This window comes from Tachysurus fulvidraco, chromosome 14 (assembly GCF_022655615.1).
Source record: "Tachysurus fulvidraco isolate hzauxx_2018 chromosome 14, HZAU_PFXX_2.0, whole genome shotgun sequence".
NCBI classification, from domain to species: Eukaryota; Metazoa; Chordata; class Actinopteri; order Siluriformes; family Bagridae; genus Tachysurus; species Tachysurus fulvidraco.
In genome coordinates, this window is record NC_062531.1 from 14,408,594 (window position 1) to 14,433,174 (window position 24,581).

The 24,581-nt window shown below is 38.6% G+C and overlaps 1 protein-coding gene across 3 annotated transcripts in view; it reads right to left on the minus strand.

Annotated features, from left to right (window-relative positions):
• Window positions 1–24,581, minus strand: part of fbxl17 (F-box and leucine-rich repeat protein 17) — a 208,727-nt gene that overhangs the window by 98,512 nt on the left and 85,634 nt on the right. Inside the window, exon 8 of one of the 3 annotated variants that reach the window (XM_047800166.1) lies at window positions 155–412. The exons of the other annotated variants lie outside the window; for them this stretch is intronic. Within the exon in view, the coding sequence (XP_047656122.1) occupies window positions 343–412 (70 nt within the window). The 3' untranslated portion in view covers window positions 155–342. Of the gene's footprint in view, window positions 1–154; window positions 413–24,581 lie in introns of those variants that run through there. 3 annotated transcript variants of the gene reach the window in all.

Consider the following 24,581-nt stretch of genomic DNA (forward strand, 5'->3'; position numbering starts at 1 on the left):
TGAGAACATTTTAACAGAGCAATTTTAATAAGACCAGTACAATACACAGCTGTATACAAAGTTGACCCAAAGCTGCTGAAACCTCAACTTTTCCATTCACCAGGAGAAGAAAAACACTCTGTATGCCATTAAAAGTACAGACATCATCTTTTATGAGCTTGTGTAATGTTTTCATGGCCTCCTTTTTTACAAGTAAGGTGTTATTGTACAGCTCTGGTTCAGACTCGGGTCACTGTCATCTGATTTTAAGTGTGTCCTGGAACATGGGCTGCGGATCAGTAAAGCTGGAGAGGAAGTGGACTGGAGGCTCACGGCGTGCTGAGAGTTCATGTTTCTGTAAGTTCATTCTCTCAGGGCTGCACGTGGAAAGCAGACAATCTCAATGACTCGATCTGTCCCTGCTATCTGCTCTCTGACTCCACCATGTTTAAATGGGAGAGGAAAGCATTAGCAAAGGACACTTATATAATGGATTCCAGTGTTTATCACTTAATCTGTAGATGCTGTTAACACTTTCACATACAGTATATAAGAGGTTTAAAAAAAAACAATGACAAAACAGAAATTTCTTTTAAACAGCAACACGATCCCACAAGAACGTATTAAATCCTATTTAAAATAAATGCAACCAATATTTCACTCCTGGAAAAATGATTTATTTATAAATTGTTTTCTCACCAGGAACACTAATTTGACCATAATGACATTTTGATGTGGTCATCATTCTGTTTTCATATGGTGAAATTATTAGATGGCACACAGATGGAAGTTCACCTGCACAAGTCCAGAATGGATTTAGAAAATCCACATGCAATGAAAATTTTAGATTTACGGCATTTGGCAGACTTATACACAACCAAGTAATTAAGGATTAAGATCCTTGCTCAGGGACCCAGCAATGGTTACTTGGTGGACCTGAGATACGAACTCACGATCATCTGATCAGTGGTCCAACACTAAGCAATAAACTAAGACATCCCCAAATACCTTATATAAACCCCGAAATCTGATAAACATATACAGTGGAAGCAAAGAACTACTCAAAGCTCATTTTCTTGTACAGTTACATTTACATTTACATTTACATTTACATTTACATTTACGGCATTTAGCAGACACCCTTATCCAGAGTGACTTACAACTGAGCAACTGAGGGTTAAGGGCCTTGCTCAGGGGCCCAGCAGTGGCAGCTTGGTGGACCAGGGGTTCGAACCCATGACCTTCTGATCAGTAACCCAACACCTTAGCCACTGAGCTACCACATCCCTGCGTTCAGTACTTTCTTATTTTGTTTATAAGCATGTACGCATGTACAGTGTTATGGTGGATCACTGATGTTTCAGGACTCCGACGTAATCATTTGAATGTGTCAATATATTTCAGGCAAAATGCTCACCTAGGTTAGCAGGTTAAGGGGTTAAGGCGAGGGGTTATTTCGAGATTAGTCCCGAAATATATCCACATTATAGTCAACAAGTCCCGAAATATATCCACATTGTGAAGTGTCCAAAGTCCCCCAGCGTGAATGTTCAGCTCTGTTTAAAAATCTTGTCCGAGTTCTATTAGTGTACAAAGTCTATATACATGTATTTACAGGCTGGTCAGTACAAACAAAACTAATATGAGCCAAAGTCCAAAAAAAAACCTTTCATGCACATCCTTAAATAAGTCTAATTACTGTATGAACAAGAGTGATGTATCTGAGGTTGAGGAAAGATTGGTTTAGTTCACTTCATGTGTCAAATGAAATATTATATTCAGAGCATTAAACACATACAGATTGTGTTCCATGCCTAATATACACAACACACAACAAAGAGAGCACATTGCATGGTGGATAAAATGCACACAAGAAATGATCGTTAAATCTAAAATCTATGGTGTGTACTGTACACTAACTCGTCTTCTACCAGCATCTTTTCTCTCACACACAGACAAGACGGGTACATAAACAGACTTTTCTGCACATACGGAACATCCTTTCAGTCATAAACATTCATTAAAGACACAGTTTCCCTGTCAAACAAACACACACACACACACACACACACACACACACACACACACACACACACACACACACACACACACACACACACACCCCATAAACAAAGCACTTGGCTCTTTGCCTTTAGCTAAGGAGCTGCCAGAGTTTGACTCAGTTTTCAAACAGAATGATAAACGGCAGCCGGGAAGGCGTGTCAAAAGATCAACTGAGTAAGTCGTCTTTCTGCGTGTTGGATTAACGCAACACCGGCACTGGATTGGACCAAACAAGATACCATTAACATCTCATTAACATATGCCAATCAGCCAAAGCCTCCTCAAACAGTTGCCAAGAAGACTGTGAACCCAATGAGCAATAAGCAGTCCAGACATTTTCTCCATCTAAACATCAAACAAGCTGCACAATGACATAAATCACCTACAATCAATGAATTCAATTCAAATGTACACATGTTCTACACATCATCATCACGGATATGTTTGAACATCAAAAAAGACAAGCCATGCATTAACACTGTACACATTAAGCAATGACAAACTGACACGAGCAGCTGTGTTATACCAACGTAGCGTACGGCTGAGAAACCCTACATGCTCGTATTTTATTAGTTAAACCCACAGCTACAATAACAGCCCAAAGACATGACTCATTCCTGCCGAGAGTGACACGTAGTTGTGAGCGTGATTAGCATATACACCTCGGTTGTAGCACTTTTTTTTTGCCAGTACTGCCAGCTTCTTAATCCCCTTTTTAGCATACGTTTGCAGTGCCAATATGAACAAACCTGTTTTTCATGTGCCAGTAATCGTATTAGCACCTGTATCAACAGCTGTGCCTGGGATTCGATTTATGATGTCAATGTGCTGCTTCTATACAGCCTGGAAACGCCTGGTTACTGGCTCCGACCGGCACTGGCTGCCTGTTGCTCTGTCTGTGTCCTCTAAATGTCCCGCTTCATGCAGAGTGCCTCATTTACACCAAAGAATAGATGGAGGAAAGGAGGAAAGGAGTAATGTGAGCTATTGCTGGAGTGGGTGAGGCCAAGAAGCCCAAATGTTGTTCAGTAGTTCGCTCACTACTACATCAATTATGGGCTGTTGCCTTGACTCTTGCACAGGTCTAATGTGTATCCCTGAAATAGCCTATAAATATGCTACAAACAAAATGAACGCTACAGTAGAAAAAATTTGACACACTTGTAACTTTGGCCCTGTCTGGATCAAAACTTTAAATCCAACTACATTTATAACTCCATAGAAATTCTCCAAACATTCAACTGTTTTTCTTGAGCTATCCTGCTATCGAGAATCGTGGACAGATGAAAGCACAAACTGAATAATGGCAAATATTGTAGCTAACCAAAAAATAAAAAAGGGGCGTTGACATCTTGAACATTAATACGCTTGCAATATCTCTATATGACAAGCATATACTTGTTTGGCAAATGTTTCACAACATCAAACATAACTATATACAAGTAAAATGTATAAAATGTTATTCTATAATAAGTAAAAGTGAGCTGCTGGGGCATACGGCGGATAAGAGACTGGAGGACACGCTGTTATTGGAAAGTGATCAGGAACAAGATGGTAACCTAACAGCATGTCTAATAGTCTTTTATTCCCTACATAGCAACTGAGAGAATTCACAAAAAGCGAGTCACAGTTCGGATTTGTCTCTAGGATTTTTACTGGCTGAGAATGTTAACGTTGGAGAAGGATCCCAGCCAGAGCAGCGTTTATTTGGTTTCTATGGCAATAAATACAACTTGAGGGTGGGAGAGGGGGTAGCTTTTGGGAGCTTTTCAACACTTGCATGAGGTAAAATGTTTGGAAATACAAAGCTGTATATACAATAAATAGGCAGACAAGCTTAAAGAAATATCAGAATGTGTCAACTGTTACAATGCAGCCATAGCTGCTGTTGCTTGTTTCTATTACAACGTGATGCAGGTATGAACCAAAAAGTCTCCGCACTGGCTCGGCATCAATTTCCACAGTGTTGATTAGTATCAGTTCTGGCATGTTGGCTATGTAAGCTGTTATGATCGGCTGATTAAGAAACAGTGTTAATGCCGTAACTGAAACACTGGTGGCACCAATAAAGCTGAAGATCTGGGCAAAGCCATAATCTGAGATTTGCCAATAATATTATTAAATTTCAGGCAGCGAGATTTCTCTCGAACAGCTATTCCTAGTGTGCATAATTATGTTTTGCATTTCCTCTTCACATTTCCTTCGTCCCTATGAGATCGCATTCATTTCTTAGACATGAAGGACGTCAACTGCAGCTCTTTCGATTAACATGCAGGAAGTGATCCAGATGCTGCTGTAACAGATGTAGCCTTTCGAGGTCACAGTACTGCTTGCACTTTAGAAACCCAGTGGAGGATTTGTGAGGATTAGAGGGAGCTGGATGAACAGGTGTGTGTGTGTGTGTGTGTGTGTGTGTGTGTGTGTGTGTGTGTGTGTGTGTGTGTGTGTGTGTGTGTGTGTGTCACAAGCCTACTAACATACTCCAATTTTCAATCAAATATCCATCTGCTATTGTGGCAACACAGAACCAAACAACTGAGGAATCACTTGTCTGCTTCTTGGCCCAATTTTGAAGGCGTTGAACTGTTTCAAAGATCTGTTTCTGAATAATTATCTAGAATATTTCAAATTTTACAGACCTGCAAATTGATGTGCTGTGGAAGTGAATATGGCAACAAAGCCTCATCATCCTGAGCTTTCACACACCCACAAAGTCATTTTATTTATTTAAAAAAAAAAAAAAAAAGATGGCTCTATGAACATTTTTCTTCAATGACTCCTGGGAAATAATGCGATTTTTGAAGGTGCTTCTGTGGCTCGGCTGTGCCGATATAATTCACCATCTATTCATCATCTTCTACTCCCATTAACTCGCCTTCATCCCATTTTGACTCCATGGCAATCTGAGGCAGAATGATAATCAATATGTACATCCCTCTTTCTCTCTAGCAAATCATTTGAGTGACGTGTGCTAATGACTTTGGGTGTGTCTTTCCGACCGCCGGCCTTCGGCATCATTATCACGACAATCTGACGGGCGTGAGCTTTCAACTTGTGCAATAAAGCTATCAATAATTCAGCTAGGAGATGAGTGTTCTGTCAAGTTCCCCTCGAAAGCAAAAAAATCATGAATATTCTCCATAAGGAGTGACACTAAATGTTTCTGACACACTGTAGGTCAGCATTATGAGTTTCTAGCCGTAATATTTTGATAACTCCACAACCATCCACACCTAAAAATCTGTTCTCTGTATATCATAACTAGTTTCTGTCTCTGCCCTTTGGATTAAAACAGAAAAAAACATACTGGCTTTAAAATATAGTCATATTTACTCTAGACTGATAACCGACCCCAAAAAAGCATGAGAAAGCACTAGAAAGATCCTACTACAAGAGAATAACTAATTACTGCAGAAAAAAGCGATTGATAATGAAACCTTCAGATTTTCTTTACTGAAGCACTTTACAGCTTTACACTTTGCAAATTTAGCAAAATCGATCCTAACAAGAGGAAAAACAATTCCCTAAAAACGCACAGGTGAAATGTCAGGTTCTAAAAATACATTTCTTTCTTTTCAAAAGCCAATTCCAATCTCCTAATCTCATCTGTTGTAGGATCTGATATCTGATATGCCATCACCGATATATCCGGGTCACCGGGTTTCTGCAGGAATTGGACTGATAAGGATACTGGAGATTGATGGTAATACATTACCGAAGAAACCGAATACCAACAAAAGAAAGTGTCAATACTCGATATTCCAGCAAAATCGGTGAAACAAGCGTTTCAAATCATTACTTAAACTGCCGTTGATTACATGGAAGGGCGTATTTGAAGAGCACCAACACCATACCGGAGAGAGAGAAAGATTTTGATTAGCTATGACCCAAGCTGACAATAATGAGATAAATATTCATAGGGAACACGGGTCCCCCTGCGAATTGTGATTGTTTGTGTGATAATCAAAATCGTGCGTGTAAATATAGAAACTCACGCTGTGCTTCTGCTTTGTGCATCATTATGTCAGAGTAGGTCAATGCAAGATTTCATGTCATACAAAAACAACAGCATGGGACACAGACACACAGAGGAAACTTCCAGCTAGCGCACAGAGACGTCAGGATGGTGATGAGAAACGGCAGCTACTGTATGGCTCAAAAATTCACAGCCATTAAGGAAAATATTCTAATAGCTAAGCGCTGGAGTGAACTCGAGTGCAATCTTCAAGGTGTTGACTGTACAAAAAGCACTCGATAGCTGGAGGACAAGCGCTATGCCTGGCGGGGAGCTGAAACAGAATAATTATGCTGCCTTTCATCATAAATAAAGGTTAGAGTTTTGTGTCAGAAGTGCTTCAGCAGGTCTGAAAAACAAGCCCTACGCCACCCTGTGCATGGGGTTGATCCCCATTTAACTGTGGCTCCAAATGACATTTACATCTCAAAAAGCCACAAAAGTAGCAGTTCATTAAAGCTCAGAGTGCGATAACTGAAGGGTCCCTCCTGATGTTCAGGAAAAAGATGAAGAAAACTAACCGCACCAAATCCAGTATTTTAACTCTGTGTCCAAAATTAACCAAAACTTTCCAATTAAAAAAAAAAGAGAGAGAGAGAGAGAGAGAGAGAGAGAGAGAGAGAGAGAGAGAGAGAGAGCAGTAAAACAATAAATAATACATGGAGTTTTGACAGACAAAATAATACTATGCAAAAGCTGCCTGCTTTACTGACATCGGAGGATAAACAGCTAATTAAAAAGGTTTATGCTAAATAGGTATTTTGTCTTGGTGGTTGAATTTTGAGTGATTGGATGCTGGTCCTTTCAATCCTGTCATATGTCTTGAAGTTCACCATCAGTCCCAGAATAAACATGAAGAAACCAGTGGTGAAGAAAATAAAGAGTCGAGGCTCAGGCATATGGGCTGCAAATGTAAGGATTGTTCAGTTTATCCAAAGGCTCACATGAGCAGTGGAGCACATTAAAGGACCACCAGTAGTCTCTTTAAAATTACCTGGATGAGTGAAAAGCTGTAATGCTCTGCATTATATAATGCCATTATTACCAGCATGTGCTCTTTGGCAGCGCTTCTCAGTGTACTCCATGAAGTGGCTTCCTGATATTTTTCTTTTCTATAACAGATGTAGAAACCATCCCACCATTATCCAAGTTATTCGAATTATTACTGAGTTCTTATAGTTATTTACCTGTGTGGTCCCTTGAAATCCCTCAACTAAACCTCAATAACTAAAACTAACAAGCTTATACATGATGTCACAATGTACAGCTTCAATATTTAAGCAGATCTTTACTGAACACATTTAAATGAGTTTAATATCTGAATATGTGGATTATGTTTACAAAGTAAAATTTGAGAGAGTTTAGACATAAATAGCATATGTTTTGCATTAAAAAAAATTGCTCATGTGAAAGCCGTGGTACTGAACCAAAGATTCCTGTAGGATGTGCTTTGAAATTGTTGCACCGGAACTGTGATTCCTGTAAATGTGAACACAGCACCTACTCGGCTGTGCAAGGGTTCAATAGAATTAAGTCTCGACCTAGAGCAAAGCTTCAGGAATCGGACTGCAGCTAGCTTACAGCTAAAGAGTTTGTCAGTGCTGGCAGTAGAGGAAGATGTGGCATGAACAAAACCACAGTGTACAGAAAACAAAAAACAAAATAATCCAACAGAGGTAAGGAAAAAAGAAATAATCTGTACTATACTTGAGGCTTATTTGTGACAAATGTACCACACCGATTCTTATTTGTTCCTGATATCTCCTTTCAAGAATGAATTCTGAATTCAGTCTTTTAGTAATTTTACTGCTACGAATGAAGTGGCAGGTCAAACTAACAACAGTCTGGAATAAAAAAACAAAATACACACAATTTAACTAAAATAAATAAGTAAACTTGGTCATGTTTGAAAAGCAGGATATATAAATGTACTTTAGTGGTGTTTTTTTTGCTGAGAGATCCATCATCTCAAAATCTGCTCCTTTTTGCTAGTTCGGTTATAAAGCCAGTATTGTTGTGGGCTGCAGAATAAACCTTTTTCCTGAGAACTGATCAGCAATTGCCTGACACACAATCTGACACACAGATCTGAGATTGTTCATGCTGCCTCTCTAAGTGTTTTGTATAGCTCTTTTAACAGTTCAAATTAAATAACTATTTATCTCTAACATCTATCCCAATGATGAGACATGTATGATGAGTATGATATTGTTTATATACAAGGTGTAAGGCAGGATATAATAGAATAAGGGAGAGGGGTGGAAATAAAATGAAGATGATGATGCGGTGGAATTAGTGTTCCCTACTTCCTGCTTTCTGATGTGGAACTTCAATTAATAACCATCACCAGCCTGGCAAAGCACCTCTGCCAAGTGCCAACTGCCACAGGGAGTGTGTTTCTGCCTGCCTGTAATGAGCAGGATTCAGAAGTCTAACAGAACGAGGCCCTTGTGGCATCATCCCTTACAGTCACTACAGACATGCACTGTATCTAATGATTTACTCAGGAAACTGTAATTGTAAGAAAATCCTCCAGAGTGTGTGAGACGTCAGTGGGTGTTAGTTCATAGACAGTGCTATTGGGAAGGGGAGTTGCTGCTTGCTGTCTGCACTTGACTAGCTTTCAAAACAAGGGCATTAATCATCATCATGTCTCTCCTTTTTCCTCTCTGGTCTCTGTCCCTCGTCTGTCTTCAAGCACATCTAAAAACTTCATCAACATTCATACAAGTACCGTCATCGAAGCAACAAGTGTTTACCAGCAAGGAGTGGGCCACAACGGATTCCAGTTAACATGTGCATTCACATCTGGGCATGGAATATTACACAAAAACAAAGCAGAACTGTGCAACCTTTTAAAGCCATTTTCAATCAATGACTGGGCTTTAAGAGCTTCAGTCTGTCAAGGTGATAGTGTGAGCAATCACCAAAAAACTGGACTTGTATCTAATCGAAACGCTAAACAGCACTAACTGTATGAGCAGTAATTGGTGCTTAAGTACGACCCTAAGTAATACTTTAAACAAATACTACTGCTAAGCACTTAAAAAAATCATCTTCCAGATGTTATAGACTTGACATTTGCAGACATTTCAGCTAATTCCTATTTGTATCTCAAGGTAACCCCATTATAATAAACTGGTGTGGCATTTTGTGTGCCTGCATGCAAATCACTCGGCTCTCTTTGTACCTGGCACTGATAGACAAACAGTTTCCAAAAACAGCAAAGCATAAATGTGATCGAGTAAAACATCATGCAACATCATGGTCGGTAAGTTGGAGAGGAAAATGAGTATGACAGCTTTCGACTAAATTCAGATGTTCAGGTCCAAGGCATCTGTATTCTCAGTTCATCAGATGGCTCAGTGTGGGATAACAGTAGGAAGCCTCCTGCAGCGTGGCCCACACTCCACACACTCCACACACTCAAGCCTATAACATCCAAGTGTGAACAACAACAACAAGCCGCCAATAGGAGAGCTTCAGTTTACTGTAGTGGAGGTTTTGTTTTCCTGTAACATGTCACACATTCCTCAGGCACACTCTTACTCTCTTACTCTCTCTCTCTCTCTCCCTCTCTCTCTCAGAGACACACACCATTATTGTGAGGACCTTCCAATTGACATAATTAATCTAAATTAAATGGTTATTCTCATAAATAACCAGTAACAATAAAGAGATTATAGCGCAGCTCGAAGCAGTCAGAATGAATAAGCCTATGGGATCCTAACAGGACATAATATATAAGTCATTTTTACTGAGATCCATGCACTTTCAGAAATTTTAAAGAAAACACATGAAATGCTCAATACACTGCATTTTAATCATTCTTTGTGAAAATATTTACCACATATGAAAAAAATAGTTTTAATAGCGTAATTTTAATAACCCTCAAAGAAAAGAAATCAAATCATAGCAATATTGCAAAGAGCAAACATATCCACACACAAACACACACACAGACACACAGACACACAGACACACAGACACACACACGCACAAGCAATGATATATTAATCAAGGCTATATAATACATATTCATCTGTTATGGGTTCTAAAGGCCATGGCAGAGAATATGATGAGATCCGAGACTGAACAGAATAATTTCATTTAGAGCAAATGACAAATGTTGGCTGGTAATTATGAGCGAAATTAATTTAAAATTATGACTCATTTAAGTTGCCATTTTTCTCTTTGTACTCTGTCACTTTACAGTATTAATTGAAGACAACTGCTGTGACCTTCGCAGCATAATTAGACAGATGGAGCAGCTACATTACTACTGGAGTGGCACATCAAACTGACAATGGTCTGGGTCTAAAAAAAAGGGGGGGGGGGGCACATAATTCAATTAATAGAATACTTGACCTTTAGCATTTTTGTAAAAGGGCAATGGAAGCAAAGCTGTTGGAGGAAAACAACCTACAATAGACAATTCAATTTAGTGATTTATAAAAAATAAATAAATAACATAAAAAGAGAATTCAGTGGCCACCAAGGAAACCTGAGTATAAATGTCTAGTGTTACAGAATAGCACAAAAAGGCTCTTTTGTTAACAAATGAGGCTTTTTACTACTTTTCACGATTTTAAACAACGTAAGGAAAAAATGAGAATTCATTTCTTAATCGTCACAAACTCCTAATGAGTATTTCCATCATGTCACTGACAACGACTTTCATGCTGTTATTAATCAGAGTACTTTAATAAATAAATACACATTTAATGGTAACCTCATGCTGGCAGATTTTAAAAACTGAACTGTTCTGATCTTTTCTGGTCCCTGACACACTTACTGAATAAAGTACCAGCTCATAAAGACAAAACAAAGAAAAGAAGAATTTCTAAAAAGGTCTAATTTGAAGAAAACAACACATTTTAACATTTATTTATTTATCAAAATAACTGTGTTTCTTCTAATCCACATTATCTGGTCAGTATGTCAGAAGAGTTTGCAAAAAATCCTAATATTCTTAATATTTCTCAAAAAATAAATAAATAATTGGACTGTGGCCATAATATTTATTCAATAATATTTAAAAGGCATTAAATCAATTATGTAGATTAGTCACTGAGCTATACGTATGTCCTAGCACAGGGATTCTTGTTCCATCAATTTATTTTATTAAATGCATATTATAAATATCAAATATAGTTTCTGAGTGCTAATATTTTAAAATGCTACTGGGAGTCACATTCAGACAAGACACATGTAAAATTAATAATGTTATTTTATTCTTTTTCATTATCCTGACACACTGCATCTGCAGAGATCAACAGTAAAAATAGAGAAATATCCTCATCCATCTACCTGCACTAAATAAACTAACCTTTGGTTTAAAAAGCATATCAATTATTCTAGATATCATTGTGTACTAAGACAAAATGGCTTTCTGTTACAGTTAGTGTTTAAAATACGCTCATGTTCTAATCAAAAAACCCCGAAAGCTCAGTTTTGGGATTAGTAATACCTCAGAATGTAAGTTCAGAGTCTTCCATTTCAGACACAGCCCATAGCACCAGTCATGACGATGGCAGAAATGTTAAGAGATACAAAGCTTATCGGTGTGTTTAACACCACTGTGCATTAATTTGATAGTTTGGCTTGGAAACCTGGCAGACAGCGATGTTTTGGTTCCGACATGCTGTCTAGTAAATGTCATGTTTAATCCTTCAGATGTACATAAAATATGCAGGTGAGTGTGCGAATAATACAGCTCGCATTGTGGTTGCTTCTGCAGGCACATACAAAGTCATAGCTCAAGTATAACTGTGCTGGGATGTATCACACCACACAGGCATGCAATATTTTCTTAGAAAAACACAACAAGACTTTCGACTAGACTGGTAATTCAGAGCAAGGAATATTCCTTTTAGTGACTAGTTTATGTTACTGAGGTGATAATATGCTCAAATGTTACAGTAAGTCTGTAATAAAATCTAGAATAAAAGGTGGTTGTGGCTGGAGATTGCTGAAAAGTCCTTGTCCATATGGGGGTGATTTGTTCAAAATGTTTGGCAACCCATGCCATAATAATAATAAATGCATTTGACACAAAATAAAATGAAATAAATAATAAAAACATTGCATAATTCAGCAGTTTTTTTTTCTTGCTCAACAGATACAGATTTTCTATTAAAAATAACAACCACATGTTTAATATATTACTGATGTTAGAAAAGACGTTTAGAGAAAAAAGAAACCTAAAATCAACCAGTATGTTCATCTGTCCATGTTTGTGCTCATTTATACTATCTATAAAACTATACTACAACAATTTACTTCCTGTTTTCACCACTTTGACATTCTTTACAATGAGCCATGTCTCAGGCTTTTAGTATAGAAATGCTAATTAAGGGAGGCTCTGATAATCTAGATCAGGGGTGTCAAACTCAAATTCACAGTGGGCCAAAATATAAAACTGAGATAAATTCACGGGCCAAACTGAATATTTATTGAAAAATTAACTGCAATTGATATGTAATGTTCAACCTTTTTCATTTGGAAACAAACTTTAGTTTTGCTTAAACACAAGATTTGGAACAACCAGAGCTTGATATTACAAACACATAAGAAATTAAATTTGAAATAAAAGACACATCAGTGGCGTTCATTTCTTATTTAAATAAATAAAATAAATTATGCCTCTCACTTTTTCATTTTAAGTTCCTTTTTGAAGTGGATCTTTTTCAAAACCAACAACAAAACAACCAAAAATAATTAATTCATTCAATGAAAATCCAACTTTTCGACTATTACAGTTCATGCTTTGGAGTAGAAAAGGTGCATAAAGAAAACATGTATTCAAACTCAGTTTTCTACATTCTGGTTTACTCTGCACATTGATCTGCACATTGATCGTGTGCCTTTTATCTGGGCACACGATGTCGCAAACTTTGACCATACACTTTTTGACAAACTCTCCCTCATTAAAGGGCCGTGCAGATTTTGCTGTCTCTGCTGCCACAATAACGCTAGATTTACAGCAGCTTCAATTTTTATTTTGCTTTCATGAACATAGTCTGCCGGGAAACCAGACTTTTTTTCATCTCCTCCGAGTTCTGGAGCTTTACATCCAGGTCCTTATACTTCTCATAATGTTTCGTGTCAGTGTCTTCTGATGTTGTATACTTTCGTTACTGACACGTTAGCTCCGTTAGCACACAAGACAAACAGGTCTGTCCTTTATATTCGTGAACAGATAATCTGCCTCCCTCCTGTCTTGAAAGCTCCTATTGTCCATCTTTCGTTTAGCCATTTTTGTGGAGGGTGGAATTAACTAGTCAGCTGTAATTCACATTTGATATGATCTTGCGGTACAAATAAAATTACACCGCAGGCCAAATTTGACACCCCTGATCTAGAGTAACATGACATAGCTGTAGAGATTTAACACTTTATTTTTAAAGAGAGGTTTTAAGCATTATAAATTCCAGTGTTCACAGATCTACATACATGTTTGTGACCTAACCATCACACCCATCTTCCCTAAACTGTGGCAAAAAAAAATTGGAAGTACACAATTGTACAGGATGCCTTTGCATTCTGTAGCATTACAATTTCCCTACACTGGAACTAACAGTGCAACCTGTGGGGAAAAGCCCCACAGCCCTACTCCAGAATCTTCCCAAAAGCTTTCCCAAAAGCTTAGAGGTTATCAAAACAAATAACTGTAAACTAAATCTTTGGTGTCCATAAACACATGTAGGTGAAAAGTCCAGGAGCCCATAACATTTTCATGTAACTTATCAGAACTCTGATACACATCCATACACATGTGTTGGCCTAGTGGTTAAGGTGTTGGACTACTGAACAGAAGGTTGTGAGGTTAAAGCCCAGGTCCAGCAAGCTGCCACTGCTGGGCAGTTGCTCATCCTTTGATGGTTGGAGATGCTCTTTGACTTATTTCTACTTATTTTTATAGAAATCACTCGCAGTATGTACTTTATGTAATGCATAATGAAAATTGATACTACTACTGGTGCTACTGAATATATCACTTAAATAATATATTTATTGCAAGATATTAGCTCTTGTTATAAGAGAATTATACATTTTTCAAGTAGCCTCATGCTATTTTACTCACTCTATAGTCAATACTCAGTGCCCTTGATCCACCACTAACTTCCCACAGCCCCAGAACAGAGACTGCTCTAACCTCATGCCACTCCTGAGCAGTTTGTGCATATTAGCAACCTTTTACATGACATTCTCCAACCTTCATGCAATCTGTGCCACATGGAAGCAGGACAGGTACCTCTGGAAGAGTCTAAATCTTTGAACCTGTTTTCAAGTCATGCGGCCTTCTCTCCTTCGAGAAATGGGATGAACAGGGTTTAGAAATCTTTGGAGGACAGAAGAGGATGTGTGAAATCATTACAGCTGTCCTAAGTGTTTCTGATTACTAAGAGCTGTTATTGACACCATTGAAGGCCGGTTCCAGATGCCAACAAGAATGTGATTTCTCCCACACTTTAGGAGAAATAAAATGCCTCCAGGGCCAAGAGTGCAGAAGTGTTTTCCAGGAATCACTACGGGGTTCAAAGCTCCTTTTGAAGGCATGCTTATTATGTAGTTTTTTTATATTATATTTAATGTTCTGACAGATATGTCTGCCAGTCTTGTACTGGTTGTAATGAGTGATGCTATGGTTTTACTCCTAACACTTAAAACAGAAAGCAGAGCAGCTATTAAACTGAGGCTTGCTAAACATTTCTGTACATACGCCAACCTACTGGGCTTAATTGTGCTAGGGGTTGTGATAGCTGGTCCTCACTTTACAGCAGACACATTTGTCATAGCTATGCATTCTTTTTCACTGTTAGCACACTACTGAAACTAAGAAATATTACATTTACCTTTTTTTCCCCTTTATACGTTGGCAGCAGACAAGCCTTATTAATACAATGGGCTGCCACTGCCAATCTTATCAAAGTTAATCCAGTTAAACTGCAGAGAAACTTTGGTGAGGTTTGGTCTCTAGGATTATAGCATAAAGATGTGCAAATTAAATTGATTTTCATTTCATTTCAAAATAAATTGAACACAAACTGAAATGTCATGAATTAAGACTGGCTTGTTTTATAATCTTTACCTCCGATACATCTGGAAAGTTTTACTCCGCCATTCACTATAACTATGAGCCTCTAGTTATTCCCCTGAAAACAAATGCAACTGCACAACTGATATAGCTTATCCTAAAATAGCTTTTTTTCAATGCAATGTGTGACAGTTCTATTCAGGAGGCAGATAAAAAATACGAGGTGTGTGAAGAATGAAAGTGGATTGCAGCGTAAGAAACTCCCACTGGTGGCTAAACTTGTTTGATCTCCCAGAATTTAACAACAGACAGAAAACTGAAGAAAAGAAGAGCTAAAAAACCAGCATAGGTAAAGCCTTGTTATCATAAAAGAGTGCATTAAATGGCACTTCCCTCTCACAGGGCTTTTGTTGTGCTTTTTTAAAGACTATTTGTTCAAGGTGCAAATCAAATAAACAGACTTTAACTTGAACTCAATCAGTTCAGTTTTTTCTGAAGGTAGATGAAATAAATTGCATTAAATTTGCAAATGTTTGCAAATGGCAAATTCAGGATAAACGGCATAAGATCTAGACCCAAAATAAGACTTTTACCCATATCAATCGAAGATGTGCAGACCACAGATGAATTATGTATAATATACTATTACAAAAAAGACCTCATGCCCTTCAAGGGTCCTTTTCTCAATAAAATTCGATGGAATATTTCAAAGCAAAGCCGATATATCACAGAACATTAAACTAGGAATGTTTGAGAAGTATCTCTAAGCTGAGATTGTTTCTGGCTCTACATTTGACCTCTTGGGCAAAACATCATGTTTGATAAAGACCCAGTTTTATGCAGACAGTCGATTTGACTTGACTTAGCAGTGTATACTCTGAATTTCTGAAGCGTTGATGAATCTCCAAGCTTTTCAATCAAATCAACTGAGCTAGCAAAGCCCATCCATGTTAAAGATAAAGTTTACTGTAAGAACCAGGATCCCGTTTGGTCCAGAAGGACAAAGCATAACAGTCTTGTTTAGTCCAGTGTCCAGCTCTAGCCAAAATGCACACAGCTAAGAGCTCTGCAATGCTTGAGACAGCTGTGCACAAAGCTACAAACCACCAAGGTCACAAACTCAACAATGCTTTCCTCTCCCTTTACTGGTCACGCCAAGAAGCTAATTATTCCAAAGGCTTCTCTTCCAATGCATGACTAAATGTCAGAGATCTTTAATATCACTTAAATATCTGCTGGCTATGCATTCCCATCAGAGGTCTCTCTCTCCCTGGGAACAAAGAGGGCAGGAATAGAGACCCACACTGGACTCCAGAGACCTCCCTTAATAGTCTTTCCCATTCATGGGATCTGATAAGACCCAGTAGCCGAGAGGAGTTTAAATAGTGATCGTTCTGGGGAATGAAGAGGGGAATAAGACATATAATCCAAAGTAAATAGTTATTATGGATCTCCAAAGGATAGAGGCGTGCGAAGAATTCACTAGGACTAGTGTCGTTATGAGTGACGAAAGCCAGGTTTTCTCAAGAAAAGCTTTGATGAAGGTTTTACATTTCAGCTTGAGACCGCATGACTTTTAAAGCTCACACTGTAAGCCAAGAACCATATCAGCAGTATGCCTCAATTGTTGTAGGTCAAAAATAGCCTATTACATGCTTACTTAAAAATAAAATGAGCAGAAATGAGAAGTAAAAGAAAATAGCTAGGATACTGACTCTTCTCTGTACTCATTTGAACCTTTTTCTATCTAATTTTGAAGTGCAAAAAAGAAACACAGCCAAGCCTATGAGTTAACTCAATTCAAGCATCAAAATCTGTAAATTGCAAACCTTCCTCTAGATAACAGAGGGCCTACAAAGGGAAAACGAGAGAGAGAGAGAGAGAGAGAGAGAGAGAGAGAGAGAGAGAGAGAGAGAGAGAGAGAGAGAGAGAGAGAGGAGAGAGAGGGAAAAGAAACAGAGTCAATGGAGCATTTCAGGGAGTGCAATAAAAAAGTCTGTGTGTTCCGACGTATCTCTCCAAAGCAAAGCAGCCAAACCCTGTATCACAACAGCACTGCAGATCACAACCCCAACTCCGTCTGCTGCACAGCCAGCTCAAACAAGCTCATTTCCCTCCTATCCCACCCCCCTGCAGGATTCCAGTCAAGCTTCACACACATTACACTACAAGAACGTCTAAAAATTCACCAATTTCAGCCACAATGTCATACATAAAAGCCTACGCCAGCAAGGGCCAGGCCAAACAACACTGAACACTGCAAGACTCCCCTTTAACTTCTGGTGTCCGATTTTAACCTCTCGACCCTGTGAACTCAACCAAAAAACATAAAACAGTACATATAACCACAGGAATCTAAAGCAGAAATGTCGAAGCCATTCCATGTTCAAAGGATTGTGTGCATTTGAGCAAAACTGCAAAAAATTAGGAAAGAAAAACCAAAACCAGAAACTGTGCAAGTTCCCAGAATCCATGTGCTACAATAATCTCTCCATAGGAACTCCCAGAGGTCCAACTCTATGTTAGTAAACAAGAAAATCCCAACAGTGGATCCAAATAGAGGATTAGCATCAGCCCCAACACACCATCTACACAGATTTTCTGGTTGCGGTCTCAACGGCTCGCTGCACTTCTATGGATCTACAACTTCTGAACAGTACAACGCATGCAGTTTATAGACAAAACTAATCAGCACACTGTGAAGGGGGGGGGGGGGAGTAGAGCGCTCATGGGATCTTATTCTACATTTGAAGCTGTTAGTGGTGAGCAAACAAGACTGGCAAAGAGGTGAGAGAACATATCTGTGGTAGGCTAATCAACCTGTCTCTTCCGTAGGAGGGGATGGCTCTTGGCCATGTTTATTGACAAACCGTAGCAAAGCAAGAGAAATGGTGGCTAGACAAATTGTGACTCTAATTAGGTAAAACCAATCAAGAATGATTCTTGCTTACATACTTTTTTTGGACTGAATACACTGTAGGGTTCATCTGCTTGAATGAACTTCTACTCATTATAGACAGTGAATGCTTTTCTTCACCTTTTTAAAGTCATAGGACCTACAGACATTTCCCACTCTGGAATTTACTCCTAATTAGGTTTCATTTATTACTTCAAGTCTAAAGTCCTTCCTAGTAGTTTGTGAATAATATGCATCAAGATAGAAAACTCAATAAGAAGAGGGTTAAATAGGGATTAAGGTGTAAAAGCTCATTCCTGCATCTGAACGGCATCTGAATAAGCTGCCAAATTAGTCTGATCTAGCAGATATGGAACAAACCGCGTGTTTATCATTCAGGAAGTAAATCAACTGACTGATTTCTAATTAACATGCCAGATGTACGTTTGCTTGGACTGTTTGTTTTTTTTGCTTTTTTGCAAAAAAAAAAAATGTAACTGATTTAAAATGAATGAATGATGCCAAGAAAAAAGTACTAATAAAGATAAACTTGTCAGGTATTTGGCAAACTGGGTTCATAATAAAATTGTTTTGTAATATTGTTTCATTTTGTCTCGATAAAACCATACTTTTTGAGTCCCATAGATAGATAGATAGATAGATAGATAGATAGATAGATAGATAGATAGATAGATAGATAGATAGATAGATAGATAGATAGATAGATAGACAGACAGACAGACAGACAGACAGACAGACAGACAGACAGACAGACAGACAGACAGACAGACAGCAAAACATGCACATCATCTACTGTGTGAGTAAAACCACAGTTTCTGTGACTCATGAAGCATGGCTAACTCGTGTCCATGCCTCATCCAAGAATGAATTTCTCAAATCAGATTTTCACACCATTCGAGAAATTAGTATTCTGACGCTGCATTACTAAAAACCACTTAAAGCCAGCACGCACCGCATCCATCTCCAGACTAATAAACAACTGCATTTCATCTTTTTATTTACTCTTACTATCATGAGTATTGCGAGCACTTGACCGTAGATCAGCTTCAATATTTAAATCCTTTCCAAACAGCGAGGTCTTGTGTGAGACAGATATTTCCTTTGGATGACGAGTCTGATGGACAAACAACCTTGTGGACAGCATTAACAGCCTTTTCCTTGTTGGATCCCTTCATTAGATTCTATCTCTGTAAAAGCAATAAGTCTTTTGGTAATAAGCCATGGGAGCACTTCTTAAGAAATGATTTGGGTCATTACATTACCTGTTTGCTTAGCAGATCCTCTCATTTTGGGAAATTCAACAAGCTTTCATATATTAATACATCTGGAAAAAGAGTTGTTATTACTTGTAGCCAGTTCAACATTGCTGATAAGAAAACCTCAGTAAGAAACCCCGAAAACTCTCTTTGTCAGCAAGATTGATTATATTCTCTCACACTGGGGTGATATTTTATTTGTGAGAATTTACGTTTTATCTTTGTTTGTTAAACATGACTACATTGATCTGTAATAAATCATTCTTCAGCAATAAGCAATAAACATCTTTTTTAATCTAATTAACTCCTTGGGTGTATATATTATGGTCTTGGTTCTGTGTGTCAGTTGCAGATGGACTACATGCTCTTATAATTAATCAGGAACTGTTTCATTTTTTTATGTTAGAGAGGAAATGCCTCACTGTGTCCTGTGTAGAAGGGTAGGGATGATTTGTCTGTAGTTTTCTGAACTGTACAGTAACTACACAAATCTAAAAGACTATCAGGACAAAACCTGATCTATATGCCTGTTTATGATAGAAAAACCTGATCATCACCCATCAGTACTGACAAATGTACATGAGATTTGAAAGATATAATGAAATGATACAATTAAATGCTAAATAAATAGCTGGCATGAAAAAGTTTTTTCCACAGAAATGCCGTGATGCTCCAAAGACAACAGCGATACCATAAACCCAATGTCATGTCCTACCTGTTCTTTCCTAATTCTTCCCTATTACACAGCATCAAACAAATTCAAACAATTTTTAATGAAAATATTCAATTAGTGTGTCATAATCTGTTCTATTATCATATTACATTCATCTGCCTTAATTAAGGTCAACTTTAAATAGAAAAAAGGAAGAGGTGATTGCCGAGTAACTCTCTACCGAATTCTAATATTAGGTATATAGATGACATGCAGCAAGCAGAAATAATTTACACTGAACAATCACGTGTCACATTCTCTGCCACCATGTATTCATTTCCCATCTCAGACTACACACGATTCCATCATGCATTCTTTATGTCCACATAGTTCCAGAGACTAAAAAATGTCAGGAGCGGAAAAAGCACCTGAATTTTGAAGAAATCCTGAAATCACCTCCATGAGCTCCACTCTCGGTGAGAGCTGACAGCGCTCACCCCCCAGCTTTGATGGAAACACCCTCAAGCTGGGTAAGAAGTGTGGGCAGAAACAGACAGCAAAGACACACAGATAGATGAATGCAGCTTTTCTCATGAGAAAGAACCTGTCAGAACAGAGGGAGAGGGAGGGAAAGATGGAGGGAAGGAAGGAAGAAGGGAAGGATGGAAGGAAAAAGGGAAGGAAGGAGGGAAGAAGGATACAACATACTAGGGAGGAGATTCCACTCTCCAAACTCAAACACACATTAGCACCTGAAGACCTCTCGTCATTTAGAAAGTGAAGGCTGAAAACTGCTCGAATTCACACTGAGTTCTAGCAGGATTCGAGATTCTTTTGGGGCCTGTCTTTTTCATTTTTGACGAACACACAGTGAGAAGAGGGAGTGCTGGTACTGCTGGACACTGGCTTCTCAAACTTACATGTTCGTAACGTACAAAGAAATAAAAAAATAACAAACTAGTTTCTGGCTTTCTCCAACAGGACAGTGTCTAAAACTCAAGCATGAACATGTAGGGCCATGCATGTGAAGTGTTACAGAGATAAACCATGCCATCCATGAGAAGCTTTACAAAAAAAATGTATGCAAATTCTGACTATTCTGAAAAATATCATTTTCACTGGAAGTTTTAAGAGACTTCTATCCTGCTGCTTCAGTTTAAATGCCATGTCTTATTATCATTTTCTGACCAGACCGTCAAAGATCCAATCTTCAAAGCAATTTTCTAAACAATAAATCTTTCCTTTTCAAAATAGCTGTGATTCAGGCTTATGCAGTGGGTATTCTTTTGTGAAGAGACAGTTTTCCAAAGGGCAAATGACTCAAAATGCAGCAGTGGTGATTTGTGGTGTTTTGCTTTCGACACATGGGGTGCCCATAAAAAACCATTCTGCTCTCTTTACTTACAGAATGCACTGAAAGACACCTCATCTGAACACAATGTGCAAATGTCCAGGGCATTTTAGCTCACGCCATGGTGCAGGATGGGGACAAAGCTTTCCCAAGTGCCCTCATGTAGGAAATTGCACATGGAAATATATTCATTTATCATTACTGTAAAGAACATTTTTAACACTTCAACCCTTCATCTGGTGGTGAAACTGCCTGAAAGCTGAGGCCCGCTTCCTTATGGCACACTGCTGTAAGATTGTTTGACAGGGTCAAGCCCTTGATGTGTATGAGTACCTTCTCTGGTGTAAACTATTGTATCAACCAGACACTGATGTAAAGGTTATGTTTCACAAAGCTGTGTGGAGGATGGGGGGCACACTGAGAGAGAGAGAGAGAGAGAGAGAGAGAGAGAGAGAGAGAGAGAGAGAGAGAGAGAGAGAGAGAGAGAGAGAGAGAGAGAGAGAAAGAGAGAAAGAGAGAGAGAGAGAGACCATTGCAATTAACTTGTGAATAAAACATTGAGATACACTTAAGGTTAGAAGTGTACACATATGGCCTGCAGTGTCAGACAGCCTTGATGATCCAAACTGCACTCTAAGTATTATAGAGAACTACCTCACTACTAATAATGGTGTAGAGACATACTATTTAGTACAGTATTATGCAATTCGGGACACAAGTATTCACCACTTGCTGTGCTATAGAAGTATTATGAGAACAATATGTACAAATTAAGAGCAAAACTTCATAACCAGAGATATTTTTAGTTAGCGTCAGCTGGTTAGTTCTACCTCTAATTGACTGGCGGCAACCTGCTGAAGCGTAACCGTATCATAACCAGCCTGTAATGAAGAATTCACATAACGTTAGCTTGCTAGTTCCGATACAAACTCTGCTTGAGGGCAAAAGAGTTGCTGCGCTGGAATCTCACACCACACTGCATGAGCTGATCTACAGGCTGAATGTAGGAGTTTTCCCAGAGGCTCTTATGCATGAAGGTTAAAGGAAGGCAGCCCGCTAAATCTAGCTATCTCGTTTAAATATAATGTAGATAATGTAGAGAACAAAACTGTTAAAATTGGTGTTTCTGGTCTGTGTTCAAAATCAAAAACATGGAGAAACTTGCCATCAGCCCACATTAGTCAAAGCTGGAGGTCATGAGTTCTCTAGCTTTTCACCCTGTGCCTCTCGTTTGCTTTGTTCACATGTTTACACACTCACTCTCTCCTGACTAGCTACAGCTCCTGGCCATCACAGTGTGGTCCTATGGACTTTTTTCACACCTGAAGTTGGGGTGTAATGACTTGTACCAGAGCTGACACTGGGCTGAGCACTCCTATATCACCAGTTATTTAGGGAAATACACTTGCATTTAATATTCTCTGACATTCCTTGAATAAATGATAGAATTCAAGATATACAGTCTAAACCGGCTGGATAATACTTGTAAAGTGGTATAATTATTATCATCACTTTCTTCATCGCATTCATAACAAACATGTCAATTGTGAGCATAGCCAAAAAGTTCCATTGTGGTGGTTTTTTTTAGACAATAATGCACAATCAGATTCAATCTCAGTGAAGTCTGATGAATTTTATTTATATTCTTTAAATGCCCCACAGAAAAGCATCCGTTATGCACTCAATACCAAAAGCTTGTTGATACAGAGGAAGCATCGAAGAGAAGATTTTGAAAAGGACCCCTAGATAAGCCCAAGAACCAACTAAACTGCACGATTCCTTGGGGTCTTCTTTCTTTGTGCATGATGGGTTTTTTTTTTTGTTTATACACACACACACACACACACACACACACACACACACACACACACACACACACACACACACACATATATATATATATACATATATATACACACATATATATATATATATATAATATACACACACACACACACACACTCACACACAATTATTTTATAATTTAAAATTTAATTTAGATAGAGTTCAACTTTAAGGCCTTCAAAAATACTATGTGCATTAAAAGTGTACATGGTGTGAGAGTTGTGGAGGTGAAATCTTGGCAAAGCTGAGCATACGCTAACACACACACACACACACACACACACACACACACACACACACACACACACACACACACACACACACACACACACATACACACACACTTTCAGCAGGGGTTGATTCAGCAGAGCAGGCTTATGTACTGTGCATATGGAATTGAGGCTAAGAGCAGCGTGTCACTGGTGTTCCTCCTGGAAGGTAATCTCCCCATCACATTCCCACACAGACACAAAGGCCCCATGTATGTACACACACTCACGCGCACACGCACACACACAGAGGGGGAGAGAGAGAGAGAGAGAGAGAGAGAGAGAGAGAGAGAGAGAGTGAGGGAGAGAGAGAGAGAGAGAGAGAGAGAGAGAGAGAGAGAGAGAGAGAGAGAGAGTAATCTGACACTCCCACCACCAAACCACATTATCAACCAGATTCACTGAAACCCTTAAAGGCTTGTGGTCATGAACTACAGATGGGAGACTGTATAAAAATCCAATAGTGGCACACTAAGCCTTGCCATATCTGCAATTCAGAATTCATCCCTTGAGGCCTGAGATAACCAAGTCAGAGATCCAGCCTCTCTGAAAGTCCTCAAAACAAATGCTATAAAGGAATCACTAAAGATCCAATAAACGGCTGAGACAGCTGAGGCGGGGAAACCGCTGTCCTCTGCGACATGAGACAGCAATGCGACGTGGGCTGAGCACGCCTCAAATAAATGCAGTCATAAAATAATAGAAAAGGTAAGATTCAAACAAGTAAACTCAATATTGCTTTAACACTCAAAACAGCTGTAATGAACTCCTGTGAGGAGTGAGATTGCCAAACCGATAAATCAATCCAATAAAGAAGGATTAATAAAACAGAGCCTGTTTTCCCCACAGAAAACTATCCTCTCATCTTGAAATAAAAAACAAAGCTTTTATAATCCTGAAAAAAGAAAAGAAAGAGTGAAATGGTTTTCTTTGTTCTACTACCTGCTTCAAAAGTACTGAGCAAACACTGATGTATCAAATTAAACCAACATTAGTTCTGCAAACATCAAGTACATCAATGGCCTGTAAAAACAAAATATTAAATAGCTACATGAGTCCTTATGAGAACACAAGTCCAGCGCTACTGAGCTCTTGTTTTACTGCCTGCACTAGTTTAGCTTCAACGGCTGTATCCCTAACGACGCACTACGCATTGTGTACTCTACTAGAGTTTTAAAAGTGCAAATGGAACA